This window comes from Ursus arctos, unplaced genomic scaffold (genome assembly GCF_023065955.2).
Source record: "Ursus arctos isolate Adak ecotype North America unplaced genomic scaffold, UrsArc2.0 scaffold_16, whole genome shotgun sequence".
Classification (NCBI taxonomy): Eukaryota; Metazoa; Chordata; class Mammalia; order Carnivora; family Ursidae; genus Ursus; species Ursus arctos.
Window position 1 is genome coordinate 28361952 of NW_026622830.1, and position 26122 is coordinate 28388073.

The window sequence follows — 26122 nt, forward strand, 5'->3', positions numbered from 1 at the left end:
AGATACGAAAAGGAGCGCTTTCTCCTCTCACGTCCAGGTTCGTGAGTACGAGAGCAGTGCCTCACCACCTCAGCACACTCCGGAGTTGAGAGGAAGCTGTTTTGAATATTTTGTTGAAAACAATCTTTTTAAGAAAGCCAAGAGATGTGTGATTCTTTTTGGAGTCTCACAAAAGTGATGAATGGGGCCGTTCTCACCATTCAGCTGCATCTATCTGAAGAAGGCGCCTGTGCCGCGTGCTTTTGCACTAATGATACTAAGGGAATGAGATGTTTCTGAATTGACAGGCTCCAGGAGCACATGTACCAGGTGAGGCCGTTCTTATGCCTACCTGCCAACTTGCCGTCAGTCCCTTGGGCTGTAATTTTACTGGCTTCTCACACACCGCAGGCCTCTGGATGGCTGGTGGTTAGTACCCCGCCCCTATCCCCTCAGGACCCTTGGTAAAGGGTCTGCTTCTGCCTCGGGCATCTGCTTCCTGAGACTTTCTTAGGCTGCCTGAGCCTGCGCTGCCCACTTGCACACCGGGCCAGGCGCCCTGAGAAATGATGCCCCAGGAGCCCTCCACAAATGGCTAACTGAAGTTGGTGGATAACTACCCCAGCTCCCTCCTCCGAAGCACCTGTTCTAGACTGTTTCCAGAGCTCCCAGCAGGACCGAGGAGCTGCAGTGGCCCACAGCAGTAACTTCTGGAGAAAGCACCCTTCATGGAGTGCCTCTCCTTCTCTTTCTCATTCCCCAGCCTGGCCAAGTGTGTTTGCTGGAATCACCTCCCACATCAACTGTTTGCGTTTGAATCCTTGCCTCTCCAGACTTCAGACTTCGGGGACTCTATTCCTGCTCCCCTTTTTCCTTTTAGATAAGGGATTCATCCCAGTAAATATCCTTGCAGTTTCTCCCCACACCCCAGTGGTGGTATTGGGCAACCCCACTCGGGAGACCACAAAATCAGAGACGCTGGCCTTCATCCACATCTCTCTGTCTCTAAGCTAGTATGAGAGCAGACAGTGGCCCCACCTCCCACCTCCCACACCTCTGCACCCAGGAGGCACCCAGCAGGGGCACTCTGACCTCTCTGCATCCCCTGTGTCCATTTTCAGAGCTGTTTGAGCAGATCTCTCGCCCTTTCGTTCTTTCAGTTCTTTACTCTTGGTTTGTTTTCTCATTACAAAAGCGTCGACTCTTCCCAAGGGGGGAAGAGCTAAAGTCTCTCCCCTGCCGATCCTTTCCCTTTGGGGCTTGCCCTTCCGTTTAGGCATGCGGATTGCTCACCTACTGCACGTTGGGGGTGGAGGTGCACGGGGGGAACCAGGAGAAGGAAGGGCTAGTCCAGAGCTACCCCACGTTCTTGCTGATGTATTGATCCTTCTGTCATTTTCTGTCTCTTGTTCATAGGAAATACGAGAATGCCTTTCTAAAGCAAAACTTTTTCTATTTCACCTTGAGCCTCTCCCGTGTCCCGCAGGGGTATGAACAGGGTCAACTGGAGACAGTCACAGAGCAGGAGCAGCCCTGGGTATGCCCGGCAGGGGTCTTGCCCACTCTACAGTCCTCTCCTGGTCTGCAGGAGCAGGGGTGGGGGGAGCACTGGAGCTGTAATACTCATATTGTTCTGTCCTTGCTCTTGATAGTAATCCTGTCAAGGAGCTGTAAACTAGCCACCTGTCCCATTGTTTTGCCTGGATGGCTGTGACCCGGAAGGATGAGGGTGCCTCAGAGCCCCTCGGCAAGGTGGGGGAGGGAGGATGATGCTGGGCTGCCTCTCGGGAATCGGAACGGAGCCTTTGGGGCCGGCATCGGCATGTGAGGCAGGGCAGCCCCCTCCCCGTCCCCCAGCTGCCAGCACTGGATACTGGTCCACAGGCCCCAGGCAGGGGGCAGGGGTACCTGCCCTCTTTCCTCTCCCTGGGTTTCCTGACCTCTCTCCCCAGGAATCCCCTCTGGCATGGAGGGCAGCCCTGTGAAGGGAGTTTGGCTTGGGACTTGGGCCAGACTTCCCAGGTCTGGTCCTCAGAAGCCTGGCAGGAGCTGGCAGGCAGCCAGGACCCGGGACTGACTGATATTCGCCAAGAGGGATGGATGGGAGAGGGAACTCATGCCAGCAGCACTGATTCACTCTTGGCCTGGAAGTGCAGGGGCGTCTGGGAAGAAAGGGTGTATTGAGTGGTGGAGGGGACTGGGTTGTTGCTCAGTATCAACCCTCCTCTGTTAAGGCCCCTTTTCCTATGCCCTCCGGCCCTGCTGTCTGAGAGCCTTCCAGGCACCTTTCCTGGTCGAGCTGACAGAATAAAAGGCCTAGTGGTCTGGGAGGGCTCCACAAGCCCACCCCCTTCCGCCTTTTCTCCCCTCAGGTGGTCCTGGAACCTGACCCAGGGAACGTCTCTTCCCCCTAAACTGGTCCTGGGGCCAAAAGGAGGAGTCAGGGTTGCTGCCTTATTAGCATATTCATCAGCGGTAATCAGGGACCTGCTGTGATCAAAGCTCTTCGGGCTTCTCTGCCTCTTGGCAAATGGGAAACTGGAGGGTCAAGGCCGGGACTTGAAAGGACTTTGTCGCCTGAGGGGGAGGGGAGGAGAGGGCAGAAGAGGTGGGAAGCTGGAGGGAGAAGGACCTCCATGGAGAAAGGGACTCGTGTGGAAAGAACCTTTGATAGGGAAGAGAAGGTGTCAGTGGTCCCCTCAACTCGTGATCAGAGACCAGCAAGACCCATCACTTCTGCCCCTGAAATCAGCGTTCCACGAGGGCCAGTGAGGCTCCCAAGCAGGCTTAAGGAGATGGAGCAATTGTCCTTTTAATGTTCATGTATTTACTATAATATGTACCAGGAAAAACACAGCCTCTCAAGGCAGGATATCCCAGATATTACGGTTTTGCATGAAGCAGAGTAAGCTAAGTTGATTTAAAATTATATGCAGAACAACAGTAAGGAGTGAGAAATATGGCAGACGATGGGACTCTGGTCTGAATGGTTCAAGGCAGCACTCCCATCCCCATCCTCTCCTCTGCATCCCCTCGTCACAGCTTCTCGCTTTCCCACCCCACTGCGCCTTCCCCACAGGCCACATCTTCTAAGCCCCGCCTGGCTTCAGAACCTTCTGGTGGCCTTTCCTTGTATTTCGCCAGCCCTATCCCTCAGCCAAATTGGTGCGTAAAAAATGAGCTCAAAACTCAGCAGCATCAAACAACAAACACCCATTACCTCACGCAGTTTCTCGGAGTCAGGAGTGAGGGAGCAGCTCGGGCTTTTCCTGAGGCTGCAGTCATCTGAAGGCTTCGCTGGGGCTGGTGGATCTTCTTCCAAGGTGGCTTGTTCACACAGCTGGCAAGCTAAGTGCTGGCTGTGGGCAGGAGACCTTGGTTCTTCTCCATGTAGACCTTCCACAGGGCTGCTCAAGTGTCCTCATAACATGGCAGCCGGCTTTGCCCTGGGTGGCTGACCCAACAGAACGAGGCAGAAGCCGCCATGTCTTTTATGACCTAACCTTGGAGATCATATGCTATCACTCGTGCCATGTTCTGTTGGCCACGAAGACCAACCCTCATACAGTCTGGGAGTGGACTACACATGGGCATAAATACCAGGAAGTGGGGATCCTGGGGCACCATCTTGGCTACCACACATGGGAAGCACCAACCTGAGCCAAGTCAAGAAGGGTCTATTCCTGGAGGGTGTCCCGGGGCCCCCCACATACACTTGTGCACGCTTCGAAGCCTCATTTTCCAGCCCCGGTGGCCATAGCTGCCTTTTGCAGGGGGAGGATCTGAAGCCATAGGAGACCTAAGGAACACGCTTTTCAAGAGCCTGGCCCGGACGAGACAGTCTAAACTCGTGGCCTGGTTTTCGTGTCTCTTCAGACGTGGGCTTCCGATGCACCTTTTTCTTCACTTCACTTCACTTTCTAAAATCTGTGGTCCAGCGACACCAGCCCCCACACCCGCAGCCATTTCTCACGCTGTTTGTCCTGCCCCTTTGCCTGCCGCAACTGCTGAGCTCCTGTTCGTTCCTCAAGAGCCAGGGGAAAAGCCACCGTCTCCGTGAAGGCTTCCCCTCGTCTCTCACGGAAAGAATTCATTTTTTCTTCCTTTGCTTCTATTGTTTTGTTGTTGTTGCTGTTGTTTGGTACGGTAACATCTTTTCGGGGCACCCAGCACTTTGTCAGGTGTTACAGCTCCCTGCATCTGTCTTCCCTCCTTTCCAGGCATTTAATTCTGGCCTCGCTCAGTGCGGTGTGTCCGGGGCTTGGTACATCGCTAGAGCTGAGGAAATGCTTGGTGAATAGGGCCTTTGTTTTTCTCCTCCTGCTCTTGCCCGGGCCTTGCTTCTAGGAATCATTTCTTTTTCTTTTCTTTTCTTTTTTTTTTAAGATTTTATTTTTAAGTAATCTCTACACCCAATGTGGGGCTTGAACTCCCAACCCTGAGATCAAGAGGCACATGCTCCCCTGACTTCTAGGAGTCATTTCTGATGAGCCGGGAGACAGCCCATGGCGAGGCTAGACCAGAAGGTCCTCCTGCCCAAGGGAGCCAGTGTGTATCTTTCCCACGGCAGAAGGCCGGTCCCTGTACACCTGAGGGGCGCGCCCCCCGCCTTCAGACATAGCACAGGGGCCGGGCTGGGCAGACTAGTGGCCCTGAGCCAGTTTAATGCCTCTGAGCGTCTGAGGGACATCACCATCATGTCCCAGAAGATGCCGCAGGCTCACGAACACAGTCGTGGGCTGGAGGACCCTGGGTTATTTGTCCCAGTATCTCCTAGCTGCCCCCTGGTGCTCTAAAGGGCAGTCACAGGAGCCTCTGGTCAGTTAGATGGGCTGTTCGTACCTTGGTTTTAGAGATCAGCCGTTCAAAATGTGGAGCCCAGGGAAAAGCCTGGGAGGGCGCCTGGCAGGGGTGCCTCGTTGCCCCCTTCTGCACCCCTTGTCCCCAGGGGAGCAGGCTAGGGTGACGTCAGTCCGGGGAGCCGAGTCTGGAACTGAGATCCCTGGCAAGGGTGGAAGGGGCCCATCCCATCTGATCTCAGCGGCCGGACCAGCACCCCCCTACCTGGTTGGAGGGGCTGCGGTCTTTCTCCCAGGAGGGCGCTTCCGGTGGTTGGCCAGCCCCTTTCCTCCTCGCAGCGGCGTGGGCCTGGCACGCGCGCATTTTGAGAAGCAGCCCCCCTCCAACCTCAGGAAATCCAACTTCTTCCACTTCGTGCTGGCCATGTATGACCGGCAGGGGCAGCCCGTGGAGGTGGAGCGCACGGCCTTCATCGATTTCGTGGAAAAGGACCGAGTGAGAGGCTCGTGGGCTCACGGGGCCAGGGCGTGGGGGAGGGGGGCTGGGGGGTAAGGGGGGCTTCAGGGAACCCCTCCCCGGGGGCAGGCGGATGGACAGCCGGTGCAGGGGTGAGGGGGGCGGGATGGATGAAAGGGAGGGTGGCAGGGAAGGGAGACCGGAGGAGCCTCGGGAGCACTGAGCGTCCTCCCCATCCTGGCGCCGCAGGAACCTGGGGCTGAAAAGACCAACAACGGGATCCACTACCGCCTCCGGCTGGTGTATAACAACGGTGAGTGAGTGAGGCCCGCCGCCCGGACCAGTCCCGGCTCCCCGCACCTTGCGTGACCTATCATGGCCCATTCCACGGGCCGAGGAGGGCCTGGCTCCAGGTGGGGAGGGTGTGGAGCGTGGTTCAGTCATGCGAGGCCGCAGCAAGCCCCTCCTCCTCCCCACCCTTAGGACTTCGGACGGAGCAGGACCTCTATGTGCGCCTCATTGACTCCATGTCCAAGCAGGTGAGCCCGCCCAGGGGGTGCTCAGGCCCATCTTGGCCTCCTCTTGGCCCCCGTCTGAGTGAGCATCCTCATCCCTGTGCCCGCCTCCCGTGCGCTCCTCATTCCCGCTGGTCCAGCTCCTGTGGCAGGACGCTGTGTGGCCCTGCCCTCCAATCTAGAAAAAGGCAGTACTTGTACAAAGGCCTTGTCTGGGGTTGTGTCCCCTAGAAGCCCAGCCTAGATGGGCGTTCAGGTGCGTGTGCTTTATAGGGAAGCGGGGGTGAAGGGGAGGGAGGGAAGCAGGACAGAGAAAGCTGAGCAGGGCTCAGCAAGGATGTGGTCCCAGCTGGAGTCTAGCCTCGGCCTGATCCCCAGGGAACTCGAGAGAAGGTGGCACCAGACTTGTGCCCCCTTGAGACAAGGAGGCCAGGATTCTCTACCCTGTATCAGTCAGTCATTGGCTGGGGTCCACTCCCAAGGGGAGAGTGTAACCTTCCAGACGTTTCCAACCTAGGCAGCTCCCATCTGCTGAGAGCAATTCTCAAGAGAAAGCCCTTAGCAGCCTCCACTAAGCACAGCTGGGGGATGGGCGCCCTGGTCCAGGAAAGGGGATGGGGGGGGAGCTTCTACTGCAGATCCTTAGCGCCTTGCCGATCTGGAAGGTCACGGGAGGCTCCCAGGCCAGCAGAAGGAGCTTGGGGACATTGAAAGCTGAGCGAATCCTGATGGATCCTGCCCCAGGCAGGACCCCAAGTCTCAGGGCTTTTCAGAGAAGTTGTGCGTGCTGGTCAGGAGCAGGGCTGAGCGAGTCACAAACGGGCCGGTCAGTGGCCTAGGATGCAAGGTGGAGACGGGCTTTCCCACAGTCTTCCAGCCTCCACCCAATCCTGGGGCAGAGGAAAAAATGGTTTGTTTCTAGAAAGCCTGTGGTCACTGTGGTGTGACCAGGCAGTGGCCAGTGGGACTGTGTGGGGACAAGTGTGGAAGGGGTTGGAGGAGGTCCAGAGAGAGAGGGTCCCCACCAGTGAGGGACAGCCTGGACGCACAGGGGGGACAGAAAGTGGGCAGCTGGAGCTGCAGGGTAGGAAGCTCACTCCTCACTTCAGGGCGGAGTGGAGGCCGGGGGCGCTGGTGGGGAGGCTGGTCCAGCAGCACGAGGGGGACACGCTGGCCTGGGATGGGGAGAGAGACCGGTGAGGAGAGCCCAGAGGGACAGTGCTTGTGAACGGGAGGCAGAGGCCCCTAGGGACATGGGAACTGTGGAGATAGGAGTGTGTCTCCCCACCAGCAGCCTGACCTTGTGGTCTGGGGACCTCCCCCACCCCAAACACAGCTGGCTCTGGAAAAAGCCGCCTGTGGACAAACAGGATCTATAGAGCTACCTCAGGCCTCTCTTGCCCACGACAGCCCCCGGTGGGGGTCTTGGTTTGGGGTCCAGGTCCCAGTTCCTGCTTTGCCTTCTTGGGCGCCCAGAGCAAGTTGAAGGGCGCAATCTTCCCTGGGGGCAGGGCCCATCTCTCCCCTACACTTGAACTTGAGAGCAGCCTCCTTCCTCTTGAGCCTGTGCATTCGTCCTCTCCCCCAGGCCATCATCTACGAGGGGCAGGACAAGAACCCCGAAATGTGCCGAGTGCTGCTCACCCATGAGATCATGTGCAGGTGAGAAGGCTTGGGACACTTGCAGCGGTGCCCCCTGGTCCCCACCAGGCCCTGCTCCTGACGGCTGCCGCCACCCCCCCTCCTCGCAGCTCCCTGGGGAAGCCTGGTTGGGGAGGCGACGAGGGAGGAGGGAGGCCCTTGAGCACAGTGCTGGCTGAAGAGAAAGGGTCCTTGAGGCCCCATTAGCCTGGCCTGTTTATGTGGCTTCTGCAAGTGTTTTTGTAAGAGAGGCCTCCTGCCACCACAGGAAAGCTTAGCTAATAAAGCTCAGGGGAGGCTTGCTGGGGGAGGGGGGGGGCTCCCGGATTCGCTCAGCAGCTAGAGAGAGGAAACTTTGCTGCCTCCTGGGTGAGCCTCGGGGTGCTCCCAGGGGAGGTGGGGGTGGGGCAGACACAGCTCTTGGCTCTCCTTCCCCGTTACCCCAGAGCTTGGCATTTCTAGGCAAGGCCTCCCCAGGAGATGCCCGTCATATAGGGTCCTGCATGGAAAAGAGAATGATGTCCAAACATCTGGTTGGGACACTGGATGCGTTTGGGAAGAGTAGTGACAAGGAAGGGGCATGAGGAGGCGTCTGGGGCGCTGATCATGTGGTCTTTCTTGGTCTGGGTGGTGGTTACATGGGTGGGTTCACTTTCTGATAATTCCTGAGTTGCATGCTTACAATCCAAGCTCTTTTGCTGTATGAGAGAGAGAGACCTGGAAGGTGGCCTGCAGCCTGCCTTTCCTGAATCCTCCAGGAGCAGCTTGCCTTTGGGACAAGGGTTTCCTGGCCAACCTTACGCTCAGGACTGGGCTCTCTAGGTCCCTGCGAAGGACCCTTCTCCCCCAGGCTCCTGGGAGTGAGTCCCCTGGACAGGGATTCCATACTCAGAGATAGGACATAGCATCCTCGACCGGAAGCACGTGTGCCCACTTGTGCGTGTGCGTACACACACACACACACACACATGCACACACACCCCTTCTCCTTTGTTCCCTTTCTCCTTCCCTCTCTCCTCCTTTTCCCCCAGCCGGTGCTGTGACCGGAAGAGCTGTGGCAACCGGAATGAGACGCCCTCTGACCCGGTCATTATTGACAGGTAGGGGCTGGGGAGGAGGCCCTGGGAGGCCAGGGCGGGCTGGGTTCAGCCGCAGAGCACGGTAGCATACCCCCCCCACCCCCCCACTGATAGCTGTAAGCAGAGAGAAACTGCCAGACACCGCGGAGCTGCCCCCACCTTGCCTCTGGGTGAAGCCCCTGGTGGCAGGCTTCCTAGGGGCTGGGCTTAGGAGTTCTGCTCCCTGGGGAAGAAGGCCCGAACACCAGGGCAGGGGTGGGGGCGGGGAGGAAGTGACCCAGAGCCCAGAGGTGGCTGGGAGGACGCAGGGGCTGGCATGGAAAAGGCAGGGAAGGCCGGGTTCTAGTCCCCGGCCCACTTCCACCTCCGCGCTGCTCGACTTGACTTCTCTGAACTTCCGTTTCCTTCATTTGAAAAGTGGGGACCTACTTGGCAGTTTCCAGTCTCAGGACTGTTAAGGCGATGCATGTAAAAATGCATTCTCCCACCATGATTTTTTAAAATTATTTTATTTCTTTTTGACAAGCAAATGCATCATATGTAAGGCACAAAATTCAAAAGGTACAAAAGAGTACCCCACCCCTATTACGGCGGACTTTTGTACCGTACCTTTTTAAAAATTTGCAACAATATATCTTAGAGACTGCGCCATGTTGGAACATCAACCCTGCCTTATTCTCCTTTGAATAGAGAAGGCATTTACAGGAGCAAATTCAAGCTTTAAAGAGTTTATAGCAAAAAGGCTCCCCACCTCGGCGTCTCGCCCATCCATTGCCCTCCAGATAACCAAGCTTTGTTAGCAGTTTCTTGAGATCGTCTGCCATTAGATGAGAAAAATACAGATACATATTGTTTTTGTACCTTTCCTTTATGTTTCTAAAAATGATGGCATGCGAAATGTACTTTTCAGCACCTTTCCTTTTCTCTAAGAAACATGCGTATCTGGGAGGTTATATCAGGACACAAGAAGTCTCTTTCCTCTTTTTTGCTACTGCAAAATATTCCCTGGCATGGATAAACTATCATTTCTTTCAGTAGTCTGCCATTGTTGGACATTTTGGCCATTTCTGTTCCATTTCGGAGATAAAACATGCTGCAATGACTTACTCTGTCCGTGTGTCGCTTTGCACATAGGTGCATTCATAGGAGGGATGTTACAGAAGCGGAATTTCTGGGTCGGAGGACATGTGCGTTTGTTCATTTTAATAGTTATTATCAGTTTGCCCTCTGCGGAGATTACACCAATTGGTATTCGTACCAGCAGTTTTGAGAATGCCTGTTGCCCACACTCTGGCCAATTAAATACGTTGTTTATTCATTCAACAAAAAAATTTTTTTTAATATTCACTCTGTGTCAGGGTCTCTTCTATATTCTGTGGATTAAGCAGTGACCAAAACAGACAAAAGGCTTGTGTTTATGGGCTTACGATCCAGTAGGGGAGATGGACGTGAACGGAATGAATGAGCGTAGATGATGTGAGACAGTGGTAACAGCTAAGGAGAAAAAGCAAGCATCAGGAAAGATCAGAGAGTGCCCGGGAAGGGGGGATGGCAGTTTTAGACTGTTCAAGGAAAGCCTCCCTAAAAAGATGACATTTGAGCCAAGACCTGAAGGAAGGAAGGGAGTGAGCCATGTTTGAACCCAGGGGAAGGATATTCTTGGCAGGAGCGGACCTGATGTGTTTAAGGAACAGCAAGAAAGTGCAGGTGACCTGAGCGAGGGGAACCCTAGGAGGAGATGGTGTCAGGGAACCAACGGTGGGGTCAGAGCAAGGCAAGACCATGCAGACAGGACCTTGTAAGTTGCATATAGGCCATTATAGGGGCTTTGGCTCTTATTCTGAATGGCATGGAAGCCAGGGGCGGCAGGGAGGTGTTTGAGAAGAGTGGGATGACCTGATTAATATTTTAGTAAGATCACTCTAGCTCATGTGTTGCCGATGACCTGTTGGAGGCGAGGGCGGAAGCACAGAGATGAGTGAGGAAGCCAGCACGGTTCTCCAGGTGAGAGAAAGTGGAGGCTGTTATAGAGACGGTGTTAGGAGGTGGTGGCAGGAAGTGGCTGGATATATTTCATGGGCAGAACTAACAAGATCTGTTATGGAAGGAGAAACAGAGTGACAGAGAGGGGAGTCGAAGACATGTCCCAGATGTCTGACCTGATCAACCTAGAAGGACAGAGTGCCTATTTACTGAGGAGGAACAGATTTCAGAACAAGCAGGTTTGGGAGCCGGAAGATCAGGAGTTTGGTGTTAAGATGCTTACCAAACGTCCGTGTGGCGGGCGGGGGTGGCGGGGATGAAAAGCAGCTGAAAACATGAGTGCGGATCCCGAGGGAAAGGTCCAGGCTGTGGTTATAAATCTGAATGAAAGAAATCATCATGGGAATGAAGGCTGAAAGAAAACAGGTGAGGTCCGAGAACTGAATCCTGGGGTGTCCAGTGTTTAGAGGCCGTGGATATGTGGAGCCAGTGAAGGAGAATGACAAGGAACAGCCAGGGAGGTAAAAAGGGAAGTCAGAGGATTGGAATGTTCTAGAAGTCTAGATAAGAAACTATTCCAAAAAGGAGGCAACAGTCAATTGCATCAAATGATGCTCATGGAGACGATAAAAAGACCAAGAATTGACTGTTACATTTAGCAATGAGGGGGACATTGGTGACCTCAGCAACAGCTATTTCTGTAGAGTGGAGGAGCGCAAGTCTGGTAAGAGGATGTCTGAGAACAGAACAGAGAACAGAGGAGCTCTAGGAGTTTTGCTCTAAAGGGATCAGAGAAATGAGGTGGTGGCAGGAGCACAGTGTAAGCCCCCCCCCCCAAAATAAAAAAAAAATACAGCTTCTTCATACACTGATGAAAAAACCCAGTAGGAAAGGGGGGAATAATGATGCAGGAGATAGAGGGGGAAATTGCTGGAGCCGTGTCGTATAGCCAGCGAAGGGCATGGGATCCCATGCACGGGTGGAGGACTGGTTTAGCTGGGAGCATAGACAGCTATCCACGGACAGAGCAAGGAAGTCAGAGAGCCTGGGCCCGGAAGGGGGCAAATCGGGACATCCAACATGGAATCTTGCAGAAGTCCTTTCCTGATTGCTTTGTTTCCTCAGTGAAATGGGAAGCCAGGTCCACAGGTGAGCATGAGCATGGGGAAGGAGACACTAGGGCATAAAACAGTTGTTCAGGAGAGTGAGTGGACCATGGAAATGTTGTGTGATTGCCAGGCAGCACTAAGGGCTTGCCCGAGGTTTGGGGTCATAAAAGTGAGAAATGTCTCCAGCCATGCTGAGCCACAGTGCAGGTGCTGGACAGGTGAGTGGTCACGTATAAGCATAGTTAAGGGTTTGCCAGGTGAGTACAAGGGAACACGAGAGGCAGGAGAGTGAAAAGCGTACGCAAAGGGTGTTTACAAAAATGGAACAAGAAATTTAAGGGCGAGGGAGAGGAATATGGGAGAGTGAAGAGAAGGCAGGATGAATGGAATTTTGGTTCTGAAGGGGCCAAACAATTATTGGAGTGGAGGTACCAGAAAGGGGTTCAGCTGGAGGTTAGAAGAGGGTTAGACCATGGGTTGTCTGGAGGTAGGCTTATTCGGGGAGATTGCATTTATCAGTAAGATGTGGCCAAGGGAAGGTAGAGACAAGGTCATCGGAGGAGAGATGCTCGCAGAATGCAGAGAAGGATGTTTTGGAAGAATTCTCTATCTATGTTGATACTGAAATCACCAAGGATTAAGACAGGATCATTGTTCAAGAGTATATAAAGAGTGATCCAGCAGGCAAATCTTCAAGGAGTGAAGGCAAGTGGTCTTGGGGTTGAGAAATGATTGCAACAAGCGGTGGTCGCCATACTTTTTTTTGTCTCTCTCCATCATCAAGGTGAACTGTGGTATCCTGGTGAATTTCATTTCTCTTACTCTGAGGTTGAGCATACTTTCAGGTATCTACACTCTGTTTATATTTCCTTTTCTGGAAACTCTCTCTTCATTTCCTTTGCTTCTTTTTCTATGAAGGACTGGCTTTTGTTACTGATTTGTAGGAGGATACATTAAGGAAATTCGCCCTTTGCATGAGTCACAAAGATTTTTTTCTAGTTGGTTGTTATCTTGTAACTTTTCTTAGGGTGCCACTTGACCACCCCCTCAATCTTTTAAGTACTCCGGATTTTTGTCATATTTAGAAAGGTCTTTCTCACACCAAAATTATTTTTAAAAATTTATCCTGTGGTTTCTTCTGGTACTTTTATGGTTTCCCTGTTTACATTTAAGTATGTGGTCCATTTGGAAAAAAATTTAAGTTATTGTGTCTCATATCATACATACAGAAGAAAAATATAACAAAATGGAAATTATGAGGCATAATAATGTACACCTGTGAACTGACCAACAAACTTAGAATGAGAACATTAAATATATTATTGAAGCCACCTCTATGTTCTTTCACCATCTCATACCACTGCCTACCCCTTTCCTAAAGGTAATAAGTAAATTGAGGTTTGTGTTAACACACAACTCTCTAAAAAATGATTTGCCGCATATTGTAAACACTATGTCTCGTTGTGCTTGTTTTTAACTTTATAAAAAGGATGTCATATTGTAGCGTCTTCTAAAATGTTCTTTTTAAATTCAGCATTATATTTTTAAGATTTTTCTATGTTGCCGTATTTATGGTTGGTTGTACTTTGTGCTATTATAAGCAAAGCTGCTCTGAACATTCCTGTCTGTCTCTCCTAATTTGAACAGGTACAAGAGTGTGTTTAGGATGTAAACCTAACCCTGGAACGGCCAGGTCATAGGGCGTGCATATGATTAAAACAGTAGGAGTCAATGTCAAACCATTTTCCACGAAGGTTGTCCTGAGCAATGTTCCCAGCCAGTGACTGAGCTCCTATTACTCCACCTCCCACAGCCCTTACTAATGTCGAGCTTCTTTTTTTTTTTTTTATAATTTTTTTAAATTTTATTTATTTATTCAACAGAGATAGAGACAGCCAGCGAGAGAGGGAACACAAGCAGGGGGAGTGGGAGAGGAAGAAGCAGGCTCATAGCGGAAGAGCCTGATGTGGGGCTCGATCCCATAACGCCGGGATCACGCCCTGAGCTGAAGGCAGACGCTTAACCGCTGTGCCACCCAGGCGCCCCTAATGTTGAGCTTCTTAATGTTTGCCAGTCTTGCGGCCACAGAGGGAATTTTGGGGGGGCCTTCATTTGCATTTTCTTGATTACTAACGAAGTTGAGCACCTTTTTATTTGTTCATTAGTATTTGCGTTCCTTCTCCTCCTAAGGGGTTTTTATACTGATTTAAATGGATCTTCATAAATCCTAGATACTGATCCTTTGTCAGGAAAGTCTATTTCAAGTATCACAATGTAGTTGAACTTACCAATATTTTCCTTGTGATTTTTACTCCGTGTTTTATTTAGGAAATTTTTCCCTATGCTGAGTCATAAACATATTTTTCTATATTTTCTTCTAAAGGTTTTGCAGTTTTTCATTTTACATTTAGGCTTATAACCCATGTGGAACGAATTCTGGGGCATGGTATGAATTAAGAAATCAATGTAATTATTTTTACTTATGAATCATTAATTATTCTAGTATCATTTATTAAGTAGTTCATCCTTTCCTACTGAATTGCAGTTCCATCTCTGTCCTAAATCAGGTTTTCTCCTATTTGTGGGTCTGGTTCTAGACTATTTGTTCTGTTCCTGTGATTTACTTGATCACCCCTGTGCTAACATCACCCTGTTTTAATCACTATAGCTTTAGAATAATGGTAGAAACAAGTGTGTAGGGCAAGTCTCCTACCCTCTCTTGTTCTTGAGGAGAGTATTGCATTTTTTGGCCTTTTGTGTTTCCATATAAGTTTTAGAATGCACTTATAAAATTACACACACACGCACACACACACACATATCTTTGGGGGCTTTGATTAATATTATAATTAACCTGTACACTAACTTGGAAGAGAATTCACATCTTTATGCTACTGAGTCTTCCAATCCATAAATATGGTTTATCTCTCTATTTAAGTATATTTTCTCTAATGCCTTTCAATAAAGTTTTATAATTTTCTCAATAAAGGCCACATACACTCTTTTTCATTCAGTTCACTCATTCAATAAATATTTATTGAGCATCTACTATGGACAAGGCATTGTTCTCGGCTCTACGAATACCGGAGTAAGCAAAGCAGAGAAAAATATCTGTCCTCAGAGAAGGAGACGACACAGGGGAGAAAGGCAAAGGCGATCATTCTGAGTATGTTAGAATGTGATCTGTGGGAGAACTAGAGAAAAATAAAACTGATCAGGAATTTGGGGGTCAGGGAAATGTGATTTTTAAGTGCAGTGATCACAGTAAGCCAAATTGCGGGTGGAGTTTGAGGAAGGATTTGAAGAGAGAATGAACCATTCGTGTGTATGGGCAGCTTATCTGGTACAATTTACATTTTGTTGCTATTGCAAATCTTATCTTTTGTTATATTTATATCTAGATAGACATAACTAGCTCTTTGTTGATAGTGTGGAGAAATGCAATTGATATTTGCATGTGAACCTTTGTCTTTATACTTGTTTTGTTTTTGCTGTATAGACAGCCGTGTTATGCAAACCATAACTGGTTTTTTTTCCATCCAATCCTTATTTTTTTAAATATTTTATTTATTTATTTATTTATTTATTTATTTATTTATTTGAGAGAGAGAGCATGAGCTGGCAGGAGAGGCAGAGGGAGAAGCGGGCTTCCCACGGAGCAGGGAGCCCGACATGGGGCTCAATCCCGGGACCCTGAGATCATGACCTGAGCTGAAGGCAGATGCTTAACAGACTGAGCCATCCAGAAACCCCTTTTTTTCTTATTTTACTGCACTGACTAGAGCCTCAAGTACAGCATTGAATATAAGCAGTGGCAATGGCATTCTTGTCTTGTTTTTGGTTTTAAAGAAAATGTTTCCAATGTTTCACCATTAGAAACATGGTTAACTGTAGCCATTTGGTAGCTATACTCTATCAGGTTAAAAAAGTTTGGTAAGCGATTTTTGTTTTGGGGGTTTTTTAAATCATGAATGGATATTGAATTTCACATGTTGCTTTTCTCTGCACGTATTGAATTGAGGAGATAGCCTTTCTCCTTCAAACTATCAATGCAATGAATTTCATTAACGGTTTTCCTAATCCTGAATTACTCCTGGTATAACCCTAACTTGATAATGGTTTACGATCTTCTCCATATGCTGCAGGATTTGTGTTGTTAATAATATTTTTAGAGTTTTTCCATTTATGCTCAACAGTGATTGGCTTGTAATTATCTTATAATGTCCAAGTATGATTTCGACAGTTAGTGACATACCAGCCTCGAATAATGAAAAGGGGCGTGTTCTTTCTTTGACTATTCGCTGGATGAGTTTGTATGAGTTTGGAATGATTTGTTCCTTGAAAATGTGTTATAATTTGCCTTGAGTTTGTGGGGATGAGAAGGAGAGAATTTTTAAAACATTGACTCACCCTTTTTTTTTTATGATCATAGACAACTCAGGCCTTCTGTTTCTTTTTTACTCTGTTTCAGTAAGTTATATTTTTAAAGGAATTTGTACATTGTACCTAAGTTTTCAAATGTGTTTCCATAAAGTTGTTCTTAGTGTTCTCTTATCTTTTTGATCTCTGTTGTATTTTTAGCTATGAACTTTTTCCATTCCCGATATTGTTTGTAGCATATCTTTCTCCTTATTAAGTTTTACCAGCAATTTGTCACTTTTATTAGCCTTTTCTGAAAACTGAATTTTCAGGGCACCTGAGAGGCACAGTTGGTTAAGTGTCCGACTCTTGGTTTTGGCTCAGGACATGATCTCAGAGTCGTGAGATGGAGCCCCACATCGGGCTCAGCAAGGAGTCCCCTTGAGGTTCTCTCTCCCTCTCCCTCCGCCCTTCCTGCTCATGCTCTCTCTCTCTCAAATAAATAAATAAATCTTTAAAAATATATATATAAACTAACTTTTAGCTTTATCAACCTTTTTCTAATGTGTGTTTGCTTTGCATTACATTAATTCTGCATTTATCTTTATTTTCTTCCTTCTTCTTTCATTGGGTTTATGTTGTTCTTTCCTAATTTCTCGAGTTGGATACTTAGCTCATTAATCACTGACCTTCTTCCTAATACAATCATTTAAGACTGTCATATTTCCTTAAAATACTACTTTACCTGTATCTCACATTTTCACATCTCATATTTTTATTACCACTCAGTTTCAAGGATTGTTATATTTCTGTTATGACTTCTTTTTCAGTGCATGGGCTATTTAAAGGTGTGTTTCCTTATTCTTTATTTTTCAATTAACTTTATGAGGTATAATCGGTATGCAATAAAATGCACATAAAGTATACAACTTGAAAAGTTTTGACATATGTATATACTGATGAAACCATCACCACAATCGAAACAGTGAACATATCCTTCATCCCTAAAAGTTTCCTCATGCCCCCTTGGAATCTCTCCCTCTCTCCCCTTACCTCTATCCTCAGGCAACCATTTCTCTGCTTTCTGTCATTATAGATTGGTTTGCATTTTGTAACATTTTATATAAATGAAATTATACAGTGTGGGCTTTTTTTGTCTAGTTCTTTTCACTCAGCGTAATCTTTTTTGTGTGTTTCATCCATGTTGTTGCATGTTATCCATAGCTCATTTCTTTTTTTTTTTTAAGATTTTATTCATTTATTTGACAGAGAGAGAGACAGCCAGCGAGAGAGGGAACACAGGCAGGGGGAGAGGAAGAAGCAGGCTCCCAGCAGTGGAGCCTGATGTGGGGCTCGATCCCAGGACTCCGGGATCACGCCCTGAGCCGAAGGCAGACGCTTAACGCCTGAGCCACCCAGGCGCGCCCTAGCTCATTTCTTTTTATACCTGAGTGGTATTCCCTTGTATGAATATAGCAAAATCATCTTGTCCCATCATCTCTTTTTTTTTTTTTTTAAAGATTTTATTTATTTATTTGACAGAGATAGAGACAGCCAGCGAGAGAGGGAACACAAGCAGGGGGAGTGGGAGAGGAAGAAACAGGCTCACAGCGGAGGAGCCTGACGTGGGGCTCGATCCCGTAACGCCGGGATCACGCCCTGAGCCGAAGGCAGACGCTTTAACCGCTGTGCCACCCAGGCGCCCCCCCATCATCTCTTGATAGACAGTTGGGTTGTTTCCAGTTTATAGCTATTACAGATAAAGCTTTATAAACATTTGTGGACTAGTCCTTTTATGGACAAACGTTTTCATTTCTCTTGGGTAAAATCCTAGGAGTGGAATGGTTGGATCATATGGTAAGAGTATGTTTAACTTTATAAGTAATTACCTAACTGATTTCCAGAGGAATTGTGCCATTTTACATTCCCACCAGCAGTGCATGAGAGTCGTAGTTCCTCTACATTCTCATCAGCATGAGAATGGTCTATCTTTTTAATTTTAGCCATTCTAATAGATGTGCAGTGGTATCTCATTATGGTTTTAATTTGTACATCTCTAACGACAAATGGTGTTGAACATCTTTTCATGTGCTTATTTGCCATCCATATATTTTCTTTGAAGAACTATCTGTTCAAATATTCCGCCATCATCCCCCTTTTTATTTGGGTTGTTTTCTTATTACTGAGTTGTAGGAGTTCTTTATATATTGTGCATAAAAGTCATATATCTATTTTTACAAAATTTTTTCCCCAGTCAGTGACTTGTCTTTTCATGCTCCTAACAGTGTTATTTAAAGAATACAAGTTTTTAAATTTTCATGAAGTCCAGTTTATAAATTTTTTAATTTTATGTATTATGCTTTTGATATCATAGCTAAAAAATCCTGAATCAATGACCTCAGCTTTCATTCTAGGAAACCAGAAAAAGGAGATGAAATTAAATCCAAAGTAAGCAGAAGAAAGGAACCAATAAATATCAAAATAAAAAAATAGAGAAAATCAATGAAACCAAAAACTGCTTATTTTAGATCAATGAAATGAATAAACCTATAGCCAGACTGATCAGAAAAAAAAGAAGACATAGTTTGCCAATATCAGAAATGAGAATGGTGACATCACTACAGATTCTAGAGATATTAAATAGATTGGGAATATTATGAACAAGTTTATGCTGACAAATTCAACAACTTAGACCACTTATATTTAATGTAAATATTGATATGGTTACGTTTGAGTCTATCTTGATATTTTCTTTCTGTTTGCTCTCTGTTCTCTGTTCTTTTCTTTTTTTTTTCCATTCTCTTAGATTAGGTATTTCTTTTTAATTATTTCATTTATTTCTTTTGTTGGCTTATTAGCAAAACTCTTTGCTACTTTAGTGATTGCTTTAGGACTCAAAGTACACACCTTTAGGTTATCGTAATCTACTTTCAGTTATGCCACTTCATGTATAGTATGCTATTGTTGTCATGAATTCTATTTTTTTTTAAAGATTCTATTTATTTATTCGACAGAGATAGAGACAGCCAGCGAGAGAGGGAACACAAGCAGGGGGAGTGGGAGAGGAAGAAGCAGGCTCTCAGCGGAGGAGCCTGATGTGGGACTCGATCCCATAATGCTGGGATCACGCCCTGAGCCGAAGGCAGACGCTTAACCGCTGTGCCACCCAGGCACCCCATGAATTCTATTTTTTTAAGGATTTTATTTATTTACTTGACAAAGAGAGAGAGACAGTGAGAGAGGGAACACAAGCAGGGGTAGTGGGAGAGGGAGAAGCAGGCTTTCCACTGAGCAAGGGGCCCGATGAGGGGCTTGATCCCAGGACCCTGGGATCATGACCTAAGGTGAAGGCAGACATTTAACAACTGAGCCACCCAGGTGCCCCATGGATATATTTTTATATTTTATAAAATCCACAATACATGGATATTATTGTTTAAACAGTCAATTGTTTTTAAAGCAATTTTAAAAATATAACAAAATATCTTTAGACATTTACCCATGTAGTTACCATTTCTAGTGCTCTTCATTCTTTTCTGTAGACCCAGATTTCCATTTTTCTTAAGTCTGAAGGGCATCCTTTAATATTTGTTTGATTTTAACTGAGTATGGGATTCTAGATTGACTTTTGTTAGTAAGGTGGTGTTCCACTGTCTTCTCTCTTGCATTACTGATGAAAAATCTGGTGCCATCATTATCTTTGTGCCTCTGTACATAAACATGTCTTTTATCTCTGGCTATTTTTAAGATTTTTCTCTTTATTATTCTTTTTTTTAAGATTTTATTTATTTACTTTAGAGATAGAGTGGGGGGAGGAGCAGAGGGAGATGGACAAGCACAGAGCCTGAAACAGGGCCCAATCCCACAACCCTGAGATCATGACTGGAGCCAAAATCAAGAGTTGGATGCCCAACCTGCTGAGCCACCCAGGCACCCCTCTTTATTATTCATTTTCAACAACTTGATTATGATATGACTTGATGTAGCTTTTCTTCATATTTCATGTGCTTGGAGCTCATTGATCTTTTTGGATCTATGAGGTTACAGTTTTCATTACATTTGCAAAGGTTTTTTTTTTTATTTAAGGTTTTTATTTATTTATTTGAGAGACAGCGTGAGCAGGGGAAGGGGAAGAGGAAGAGGGAGAAGCAGACTCCCCGCTGAGCAGGGAGCCCGATATGGAGCTTGATCCCAGGACCCTAGGATCATGACCTGAGCCGAAGGCAAATGCTTAACCAACTGAGTCACCCAGGTGTCCATTTTTGGAAAGTTTTTTACCTTTATTTTCTCAAGTATTTTTCTGTACACCATTCCCCTGGCCCTGTTCCTTTGGGAACACCAATTACTCCAATTACAAATACTAAACTGCTTGAGGTTGTCCTGCAGCTCACTCACATTTCATTTTAGGGGATTTTGTTTTGTTTTGTTTTGGTTTGGTTTTCATTTTGGATAGTTTCTACTGCCATGCCTCAAGTTCACTAATCCTTTCGTAGGCACTGTTTCATCTGTTATTAATCCCTTCCAATATATTTTGTATCTTAAACGTTGTAGTTTTCATCTCTACAAGTTTGATTTGTATCTTTTTTATATCTTCCATGTCTCTACTTAAATTTTGGAATTTAACAAATACTGTTATAATTAATCTTTTAGTGACTTTTTCTGCTGCTTCTAACATCTGTGTCTGTTCAATTGATTGATTATTCTCATTATGGGTCTTATTTTTTTCCATCTTGGCATGCCTGGTATGCTGTAATTAGATGCCAGACATTATGAATTTTTCCTTGTTGGGCATTGGATATTTTTGTTTTCCTATAAATCTTCTTGAGCTTCGTTCTGGGATGCAGTTAAGTTACTTGGAAACAGTTTGATCTTTTTGAGTCTTGATTTCATGATTTATTAGATGGTTCTACAGCAATACTCAATCTAGGACTAATTATTCCCCACTACTAAAGTAGGACCCTCTCGAGTAATCATCCCAATATCCCGTGAATTATGAGTTTTTCAAGTCTAGCTAAGAGAAACAGGCACTATTCCCATCTCTATGCAAGCACCAGGACTGTTCTCTTTTTTCCTTTTGGGTAGTTCTTTCCTTGGCCTTGGGTAATTTCTTCATATGCACACACTGATCAGTACTGTACTACATACTCAAGGGGGACCCATCACAAGTTTCTGGTTTCTCTTTCTATGTACCTTTCTCCTCTTTGAGGCTCTGTCCTATGAAGTCTAGCTACCTTGGTCTCTGGGTAGCTAGATCAAATTTTTTATATATATATATCAAAATTTATATATATTAATACCAAAAATTGATGGAACCCACAAAGATAGGCTGAAAGTTCATGTGGGAGATTAATATACACAATATGTAATTAATAGTGTGTATGTATATATATATATATTATTGACCATTTTATTGAGTGTGGACAAGTTTTAAAATCTTATGATTTTTTCTGGGTTGAACATTTTATCAGCATTTATTGGTCCTTTATTGCTAATATATATTTTGCTTTAAAGTCCATTTTATCTGATATTACTTACAGTCTCCCTTAACTTATTTTTGGTTATATTTGCATCATATACATTTATTCACCCTTTATTTTCAACCATTATGTGTCCTTATGTTTCAAGTATTTCTCTTTTAACAGCATATTGCTGGACTTTTTTTTTAATCCAGTCTATTTTTTGACTGGCAAAGTAAATCCATTTTCTTTATTGAGATTATTGATTTATTTCAACTATTTTCTACCATCTTACTTTGTGTTTTTTATTTGTTCCACCTCCTCTGTGTTTCTTTGTTTTCCTTTCTTGCTATATAAAAAAAATTGAGAATTTTGTTTGATGTAGTGTATGTGTTTCTTATTGCATTTTCCCCTCTACTGGTTTAGAAGTTTATTAACTTAACTTCTATTCTTTTAGTTATTACCCTTGAAACTTATTATATATTCTTAACAAAGTCATAATTTCTTTCCTAATATTAGAATCTTGGATGGTGGTGTGCTGGAGCTGGCTCATACCAGTTCACAAGAGCTAATTATTAGTATCTCTTCTCAACTCCATATTCAGTGACATCACACTGGTAGCTTGAAATCAGCCATGGGGGGATCATATATAATCATGGAAATCAACAAACATGATAAATCATGGGTTCCCCCTCCCTTCAGAAATGATTTTTAAATATTTACCAGCTCACCACTGATCTTAGACCATTCTATTACCTCTGCCCTATTTATAAGACATGTGGTCCAGATAATTCTTTTAAAATTCCACACGTTGTTAATATTTTTAATTATGTGTGAAATTTTTTTCTTGAGATTTATCAGGGGTTTTTTCTTTCTTTCTTTCTTTGGAGTTCTTCAGTTTATTTTCATGTGTCTGGTTGTGAATTTTTTTATCCTGCTTAGAGTTTGTTGATCTTCTTGTATCTATGGGTTTATATCTTTCATCACTTCTAGAAATTGCTCAGCCTTTGACTAATGTTACATCTCAGTTATATTCTCTCCTTTCTCCTTATGGCACTTTAAATGAGACTCCAATTTAGACCTTTAATTCTGTCCTCCATATATCCTAAACAACTTTATATGTCTGACCTTTTTTTTCTCTTTGTGCTGCATTCTGGGTAATTCTTTTTTATTCATCTCCCCATTAACTAATCCCCTTAGTTGTATCTAAACTATTGTTTAATTTGTCCAGTGAGCTACTAATTTCAGTGATTTTATTTTCCATTTCTAAAAGTTTTATTTAGTTCTTTTTCAAACATGTCATGTTACTTGGTGCTTACTCATTTTTTTATTTTTTTATTTTTTTTTAAAGATTTTATTTATTTATTTGACAGAGATAGAGACAGCCAGCAAGAGAGGGAACACAAGCAGGGGGAGTGGGAGAGGAAGAAGCAGGCTCATAGCAGAGGAGCCTGATGTGGGGCTCGATCCCGGAACGCCGGGATCACGCCCTGAGCTGAAGGCAGACGCTTAACCACTGTGCCACCCAGGTGCCCCTTACTCATTTTTTTAAATTAAATGTTTGTGGTTATTTTACCTTCAGTACTATAATTCCAATATCGGAAATCCTTGGATTCTATGTCTGTTGTTCATTACTTCTGCTGACTCTTATTCATGATGGCTTGTTTCTTTGTTTGGTGTTTTTGTTGTTATTATTGTGGTAGTGATTATTTTAGCTCATATTTGGTTGAATTACATCAGGGCCAGAACAGGGTAAGTTTTCCTCTGGAAGGATTTGTGTTTGATTCCACCAGTAATAGACAGTGCTACCAAACTGGGACCTTTCCAAATTTGTCAGAAGATTGACAGCCCTCATGTGAAGTGGTCCCTATGCTCCATCCCAGTGTGTTTGTATTGCCATTTGACACTAGTACAACCCTAATATTTGTGCTAGCTCATAGTTCATAGCTCCTACTTAGATTTCAACTTCTTATTTTGGGTTTTTTTTTTTTAATCCTTGGAGATTTTCCTTACCTTTTAGATAAAACTTCAGGATATGGTTATTTTGGGAAGGCACTTTATTTATTTATTTATTTATTTATTTATTTATTTATTTAAACTAGCCTCCATGCCCAGTGTGGAACCCAACACAGAGCTTGAACTCATGACTCTGAGGTCAAGACCTAAGCTGAGATCAAGAGTTGGACACTTAACTGACTGAGCCATCCAGGTGCTCTGGGAAGGCACTTTAAAGATAAGTAGTCTACCATAATACTGGAAGAGGAAGTCATCCATTTGGAATTTACCCTGGTTAATGTTAGGCAGTATGGGTCCACCTAGGGGCACCTGCGTGGCTCAGTCAGTTAAGTGTCTGCCTTCAGCTCAGATCATGATCCCAGGGTCCTGGGATCGAGCCCCAGGTCAGTGTCCCTGCTCAGTGGGAGTCCTGCTTCTCCCTCTCCCTCTCCCACCAGCTTGTGCTCTCTCTCTTGCTCACTCGCTTTCTCTCTCAAATACATAAATAAAATCTTTAAAAAAAAAAAAGGAAATATGGTCCACCTATATTTTTTTCTGATAGCTCCAGTTGTTTCAACAGCAATTATTGAATAATACATCTTTCCCTACCAATTGTAAATATCGCCATGCTATATTCTAAATGTAGTTATTTGTTTTTCTGGACTTTCCATCCTGTGTCATTATTCCATCTATTTATTCATGTGGGAATATGATGTTGTTTTAATTTTTGAAGATTTATAACATTTTTTAATAACAGATCTAGTACTCCTCTGCATTACTCTTATATTTTAGAATTTTCCCAACTATTCTTTTATTTTTTTTTATTTTATTTTTATTTTTTTAGAGAGAGAGAGTACAGTGGGGAGGGGGTAGGAGCAGAGGGAGAGGGAGAGGATCAAGCAGACTCTGTGCTGAATGTGAACTTGATGTGGGGCTTGAGCTCACGAGCCTGAGATCATGACCTGAGATGAAATCAAGAGTTGAACACGTAACCAAACTGAGCCACCCGGGTGCCCCCCCAACTATTCTTAATTATTTTTTTATATTAACTTTACAGTTAGACTGTCTAGGTTACCAAAAAATTACTTACCGATGTCATTTTTTAAATTGTGGTAAAAAACCACATAACATAAAATTTACTATCTTTATAACTTTAAGATGTACAGTTCAGTAGTCTTAAATATATTCACATTGTTGGGCAACAAATTTCCAGAACTTTTTCTTCCTGCAAAACTGAAACTCTATACTCATTAAACAGCAACTCCCCATTTTCCCCTCTCCCCAATTCTGGTAGCCACAATTCTACTTTCTGTTTCTCTAAATTTGGCTACTTTAGATAACTCGTGTAAGTGGCATCATACAGTATTTGTCTTTTTGCAGCTGGCTTGTTTCACTTAACATACTCTCCTCAAGGTTCATCCATGTTGTAGCATGTAACAGGATTTCCTTCCTTTTTAAGGCTGAAGAGTATTCTATTTTACATATATACCACATTCATCTGTCAATGAACATTTGGGTGTTTCCATCTTTTGTCTATAATAAATAATGCTGCTATAAATATGAGTGTGAAAATATCTCTTTGAGACCCTACTCTTTGGATATATAACTATAAATGAGATTGCTGGATCATATGGCAGTTCTTTTTTAAATTTTTTAAGGGACCTCCATACTGCTTTCCATAGCAGTTGCACCATTCTACAATTTCACCAACAGTGGACGAGGGTTCTAATTTCTCCATTTTCTCACCAAGACGTTTTTTTTATAGTAGCCATCCTAATGGGTGTGAGATGATATCTCATTGTCTTTTTTTATAAAGATTTTTTATTTTAAGGAATCTCTGCACCCAATGTGGGACTCAAACTCACAACCCTGAGATCAAGAGTCACATGCTCTACCAACTGAGCCAGCCAGCCAGCCACCCCAATATCTCATTGCTTTGATTTGCATTTCTCTAATGATAAGTGATGTTAAGCATCTTTTCAGATGCTTGTTGGCCATTTTTACATCATCTTTGAAGAAATCTCTATTAAAGTCATTTGTGCATTTTTTTCATAGGGTTTCATAGAGTTTTAGTTCTTTGTATTTTCTGGATATTAACTCCTTTTCAGATATATGATTTGCAGATATTTTCTCCCATTCTGTAAGTTGCCTTCCACTTTATTGATTGTGTGTCATATTTATTGAGATCGTGTTTAATTCAAATTAACCTCAGTGGAAATGAAATCTTTACGATGCTAAGTCTTGAAAGTGTCATGTGAAATGTAACTCATTTATTGTGAGAGGCAATAAGGAGGGTTGTTCAAGTCTCCTATTTCCTTGATGATCTTCTGCCTAGTAGTTCTATTATTGAAAGTAGGGCATTAGAATCTCCAATTATTGTTATTGAACTATCTATTTCTTCCTGCAATTCTGTCATTTTTTGTTTCTTATATTTTGGAGCTCTATTATCAGGTGAATATATGTTTATAATTATTATTTCTTTCTGACAGATTGACATTTTAACATAAAATATCTTTCTTTATCTCTTGTAACAATTTTGTCTTAAAATCTATTTAGTATGGTATTAATAAAGTTGCTCCAGCTCTCTTTTGGTTAGTTTTCTTGATATATCTTTTCCAACCCTTTTATTTTCAACCTATTTCTATCTTTGACTCTAAACCTTGCATAGACATCATATAGTTAGATTATGTTTTTTAATCTATTCTGCCAATCCCTGCCTTTTAATTTGAGTATTTAATCCATTTACATCT

At 44.6% G+C, this 26122-nt stretch overlaps 1 protein-coding gene across 1 annotated transcript in view; it reads left to right on the plus strand.

Annotated features, from left to right (window-relative positions):
- The window catches only part of EBF4 (EBF family member 4), a 58575-nt gene that overhangs the window by 5827 nt on the left and 26626 nt on the right, over window positions 1-26122 (plus strand). The window contains exons 3-7 of the mRNA XM_026503154.4: window positions 5118-5274; window positions 5485-5548; window positions 5719-5774; window positions 7339-7412; window positions 8423-8491. Coding sequence (XP_026358939.3) covers window positions 5118-5274; window positions 5485-5548; window positions 5719-5774; window positions 7339-7412; window positions 8423-8491 — 420 coding nt within the window. The remainder of the gene's footprint in view (window positions 1-5117; window positions 5275-5484; window positions 5549-5718; window positions 5775-7338; window positions 7413-8422; window positions 8492-26122) is intronic.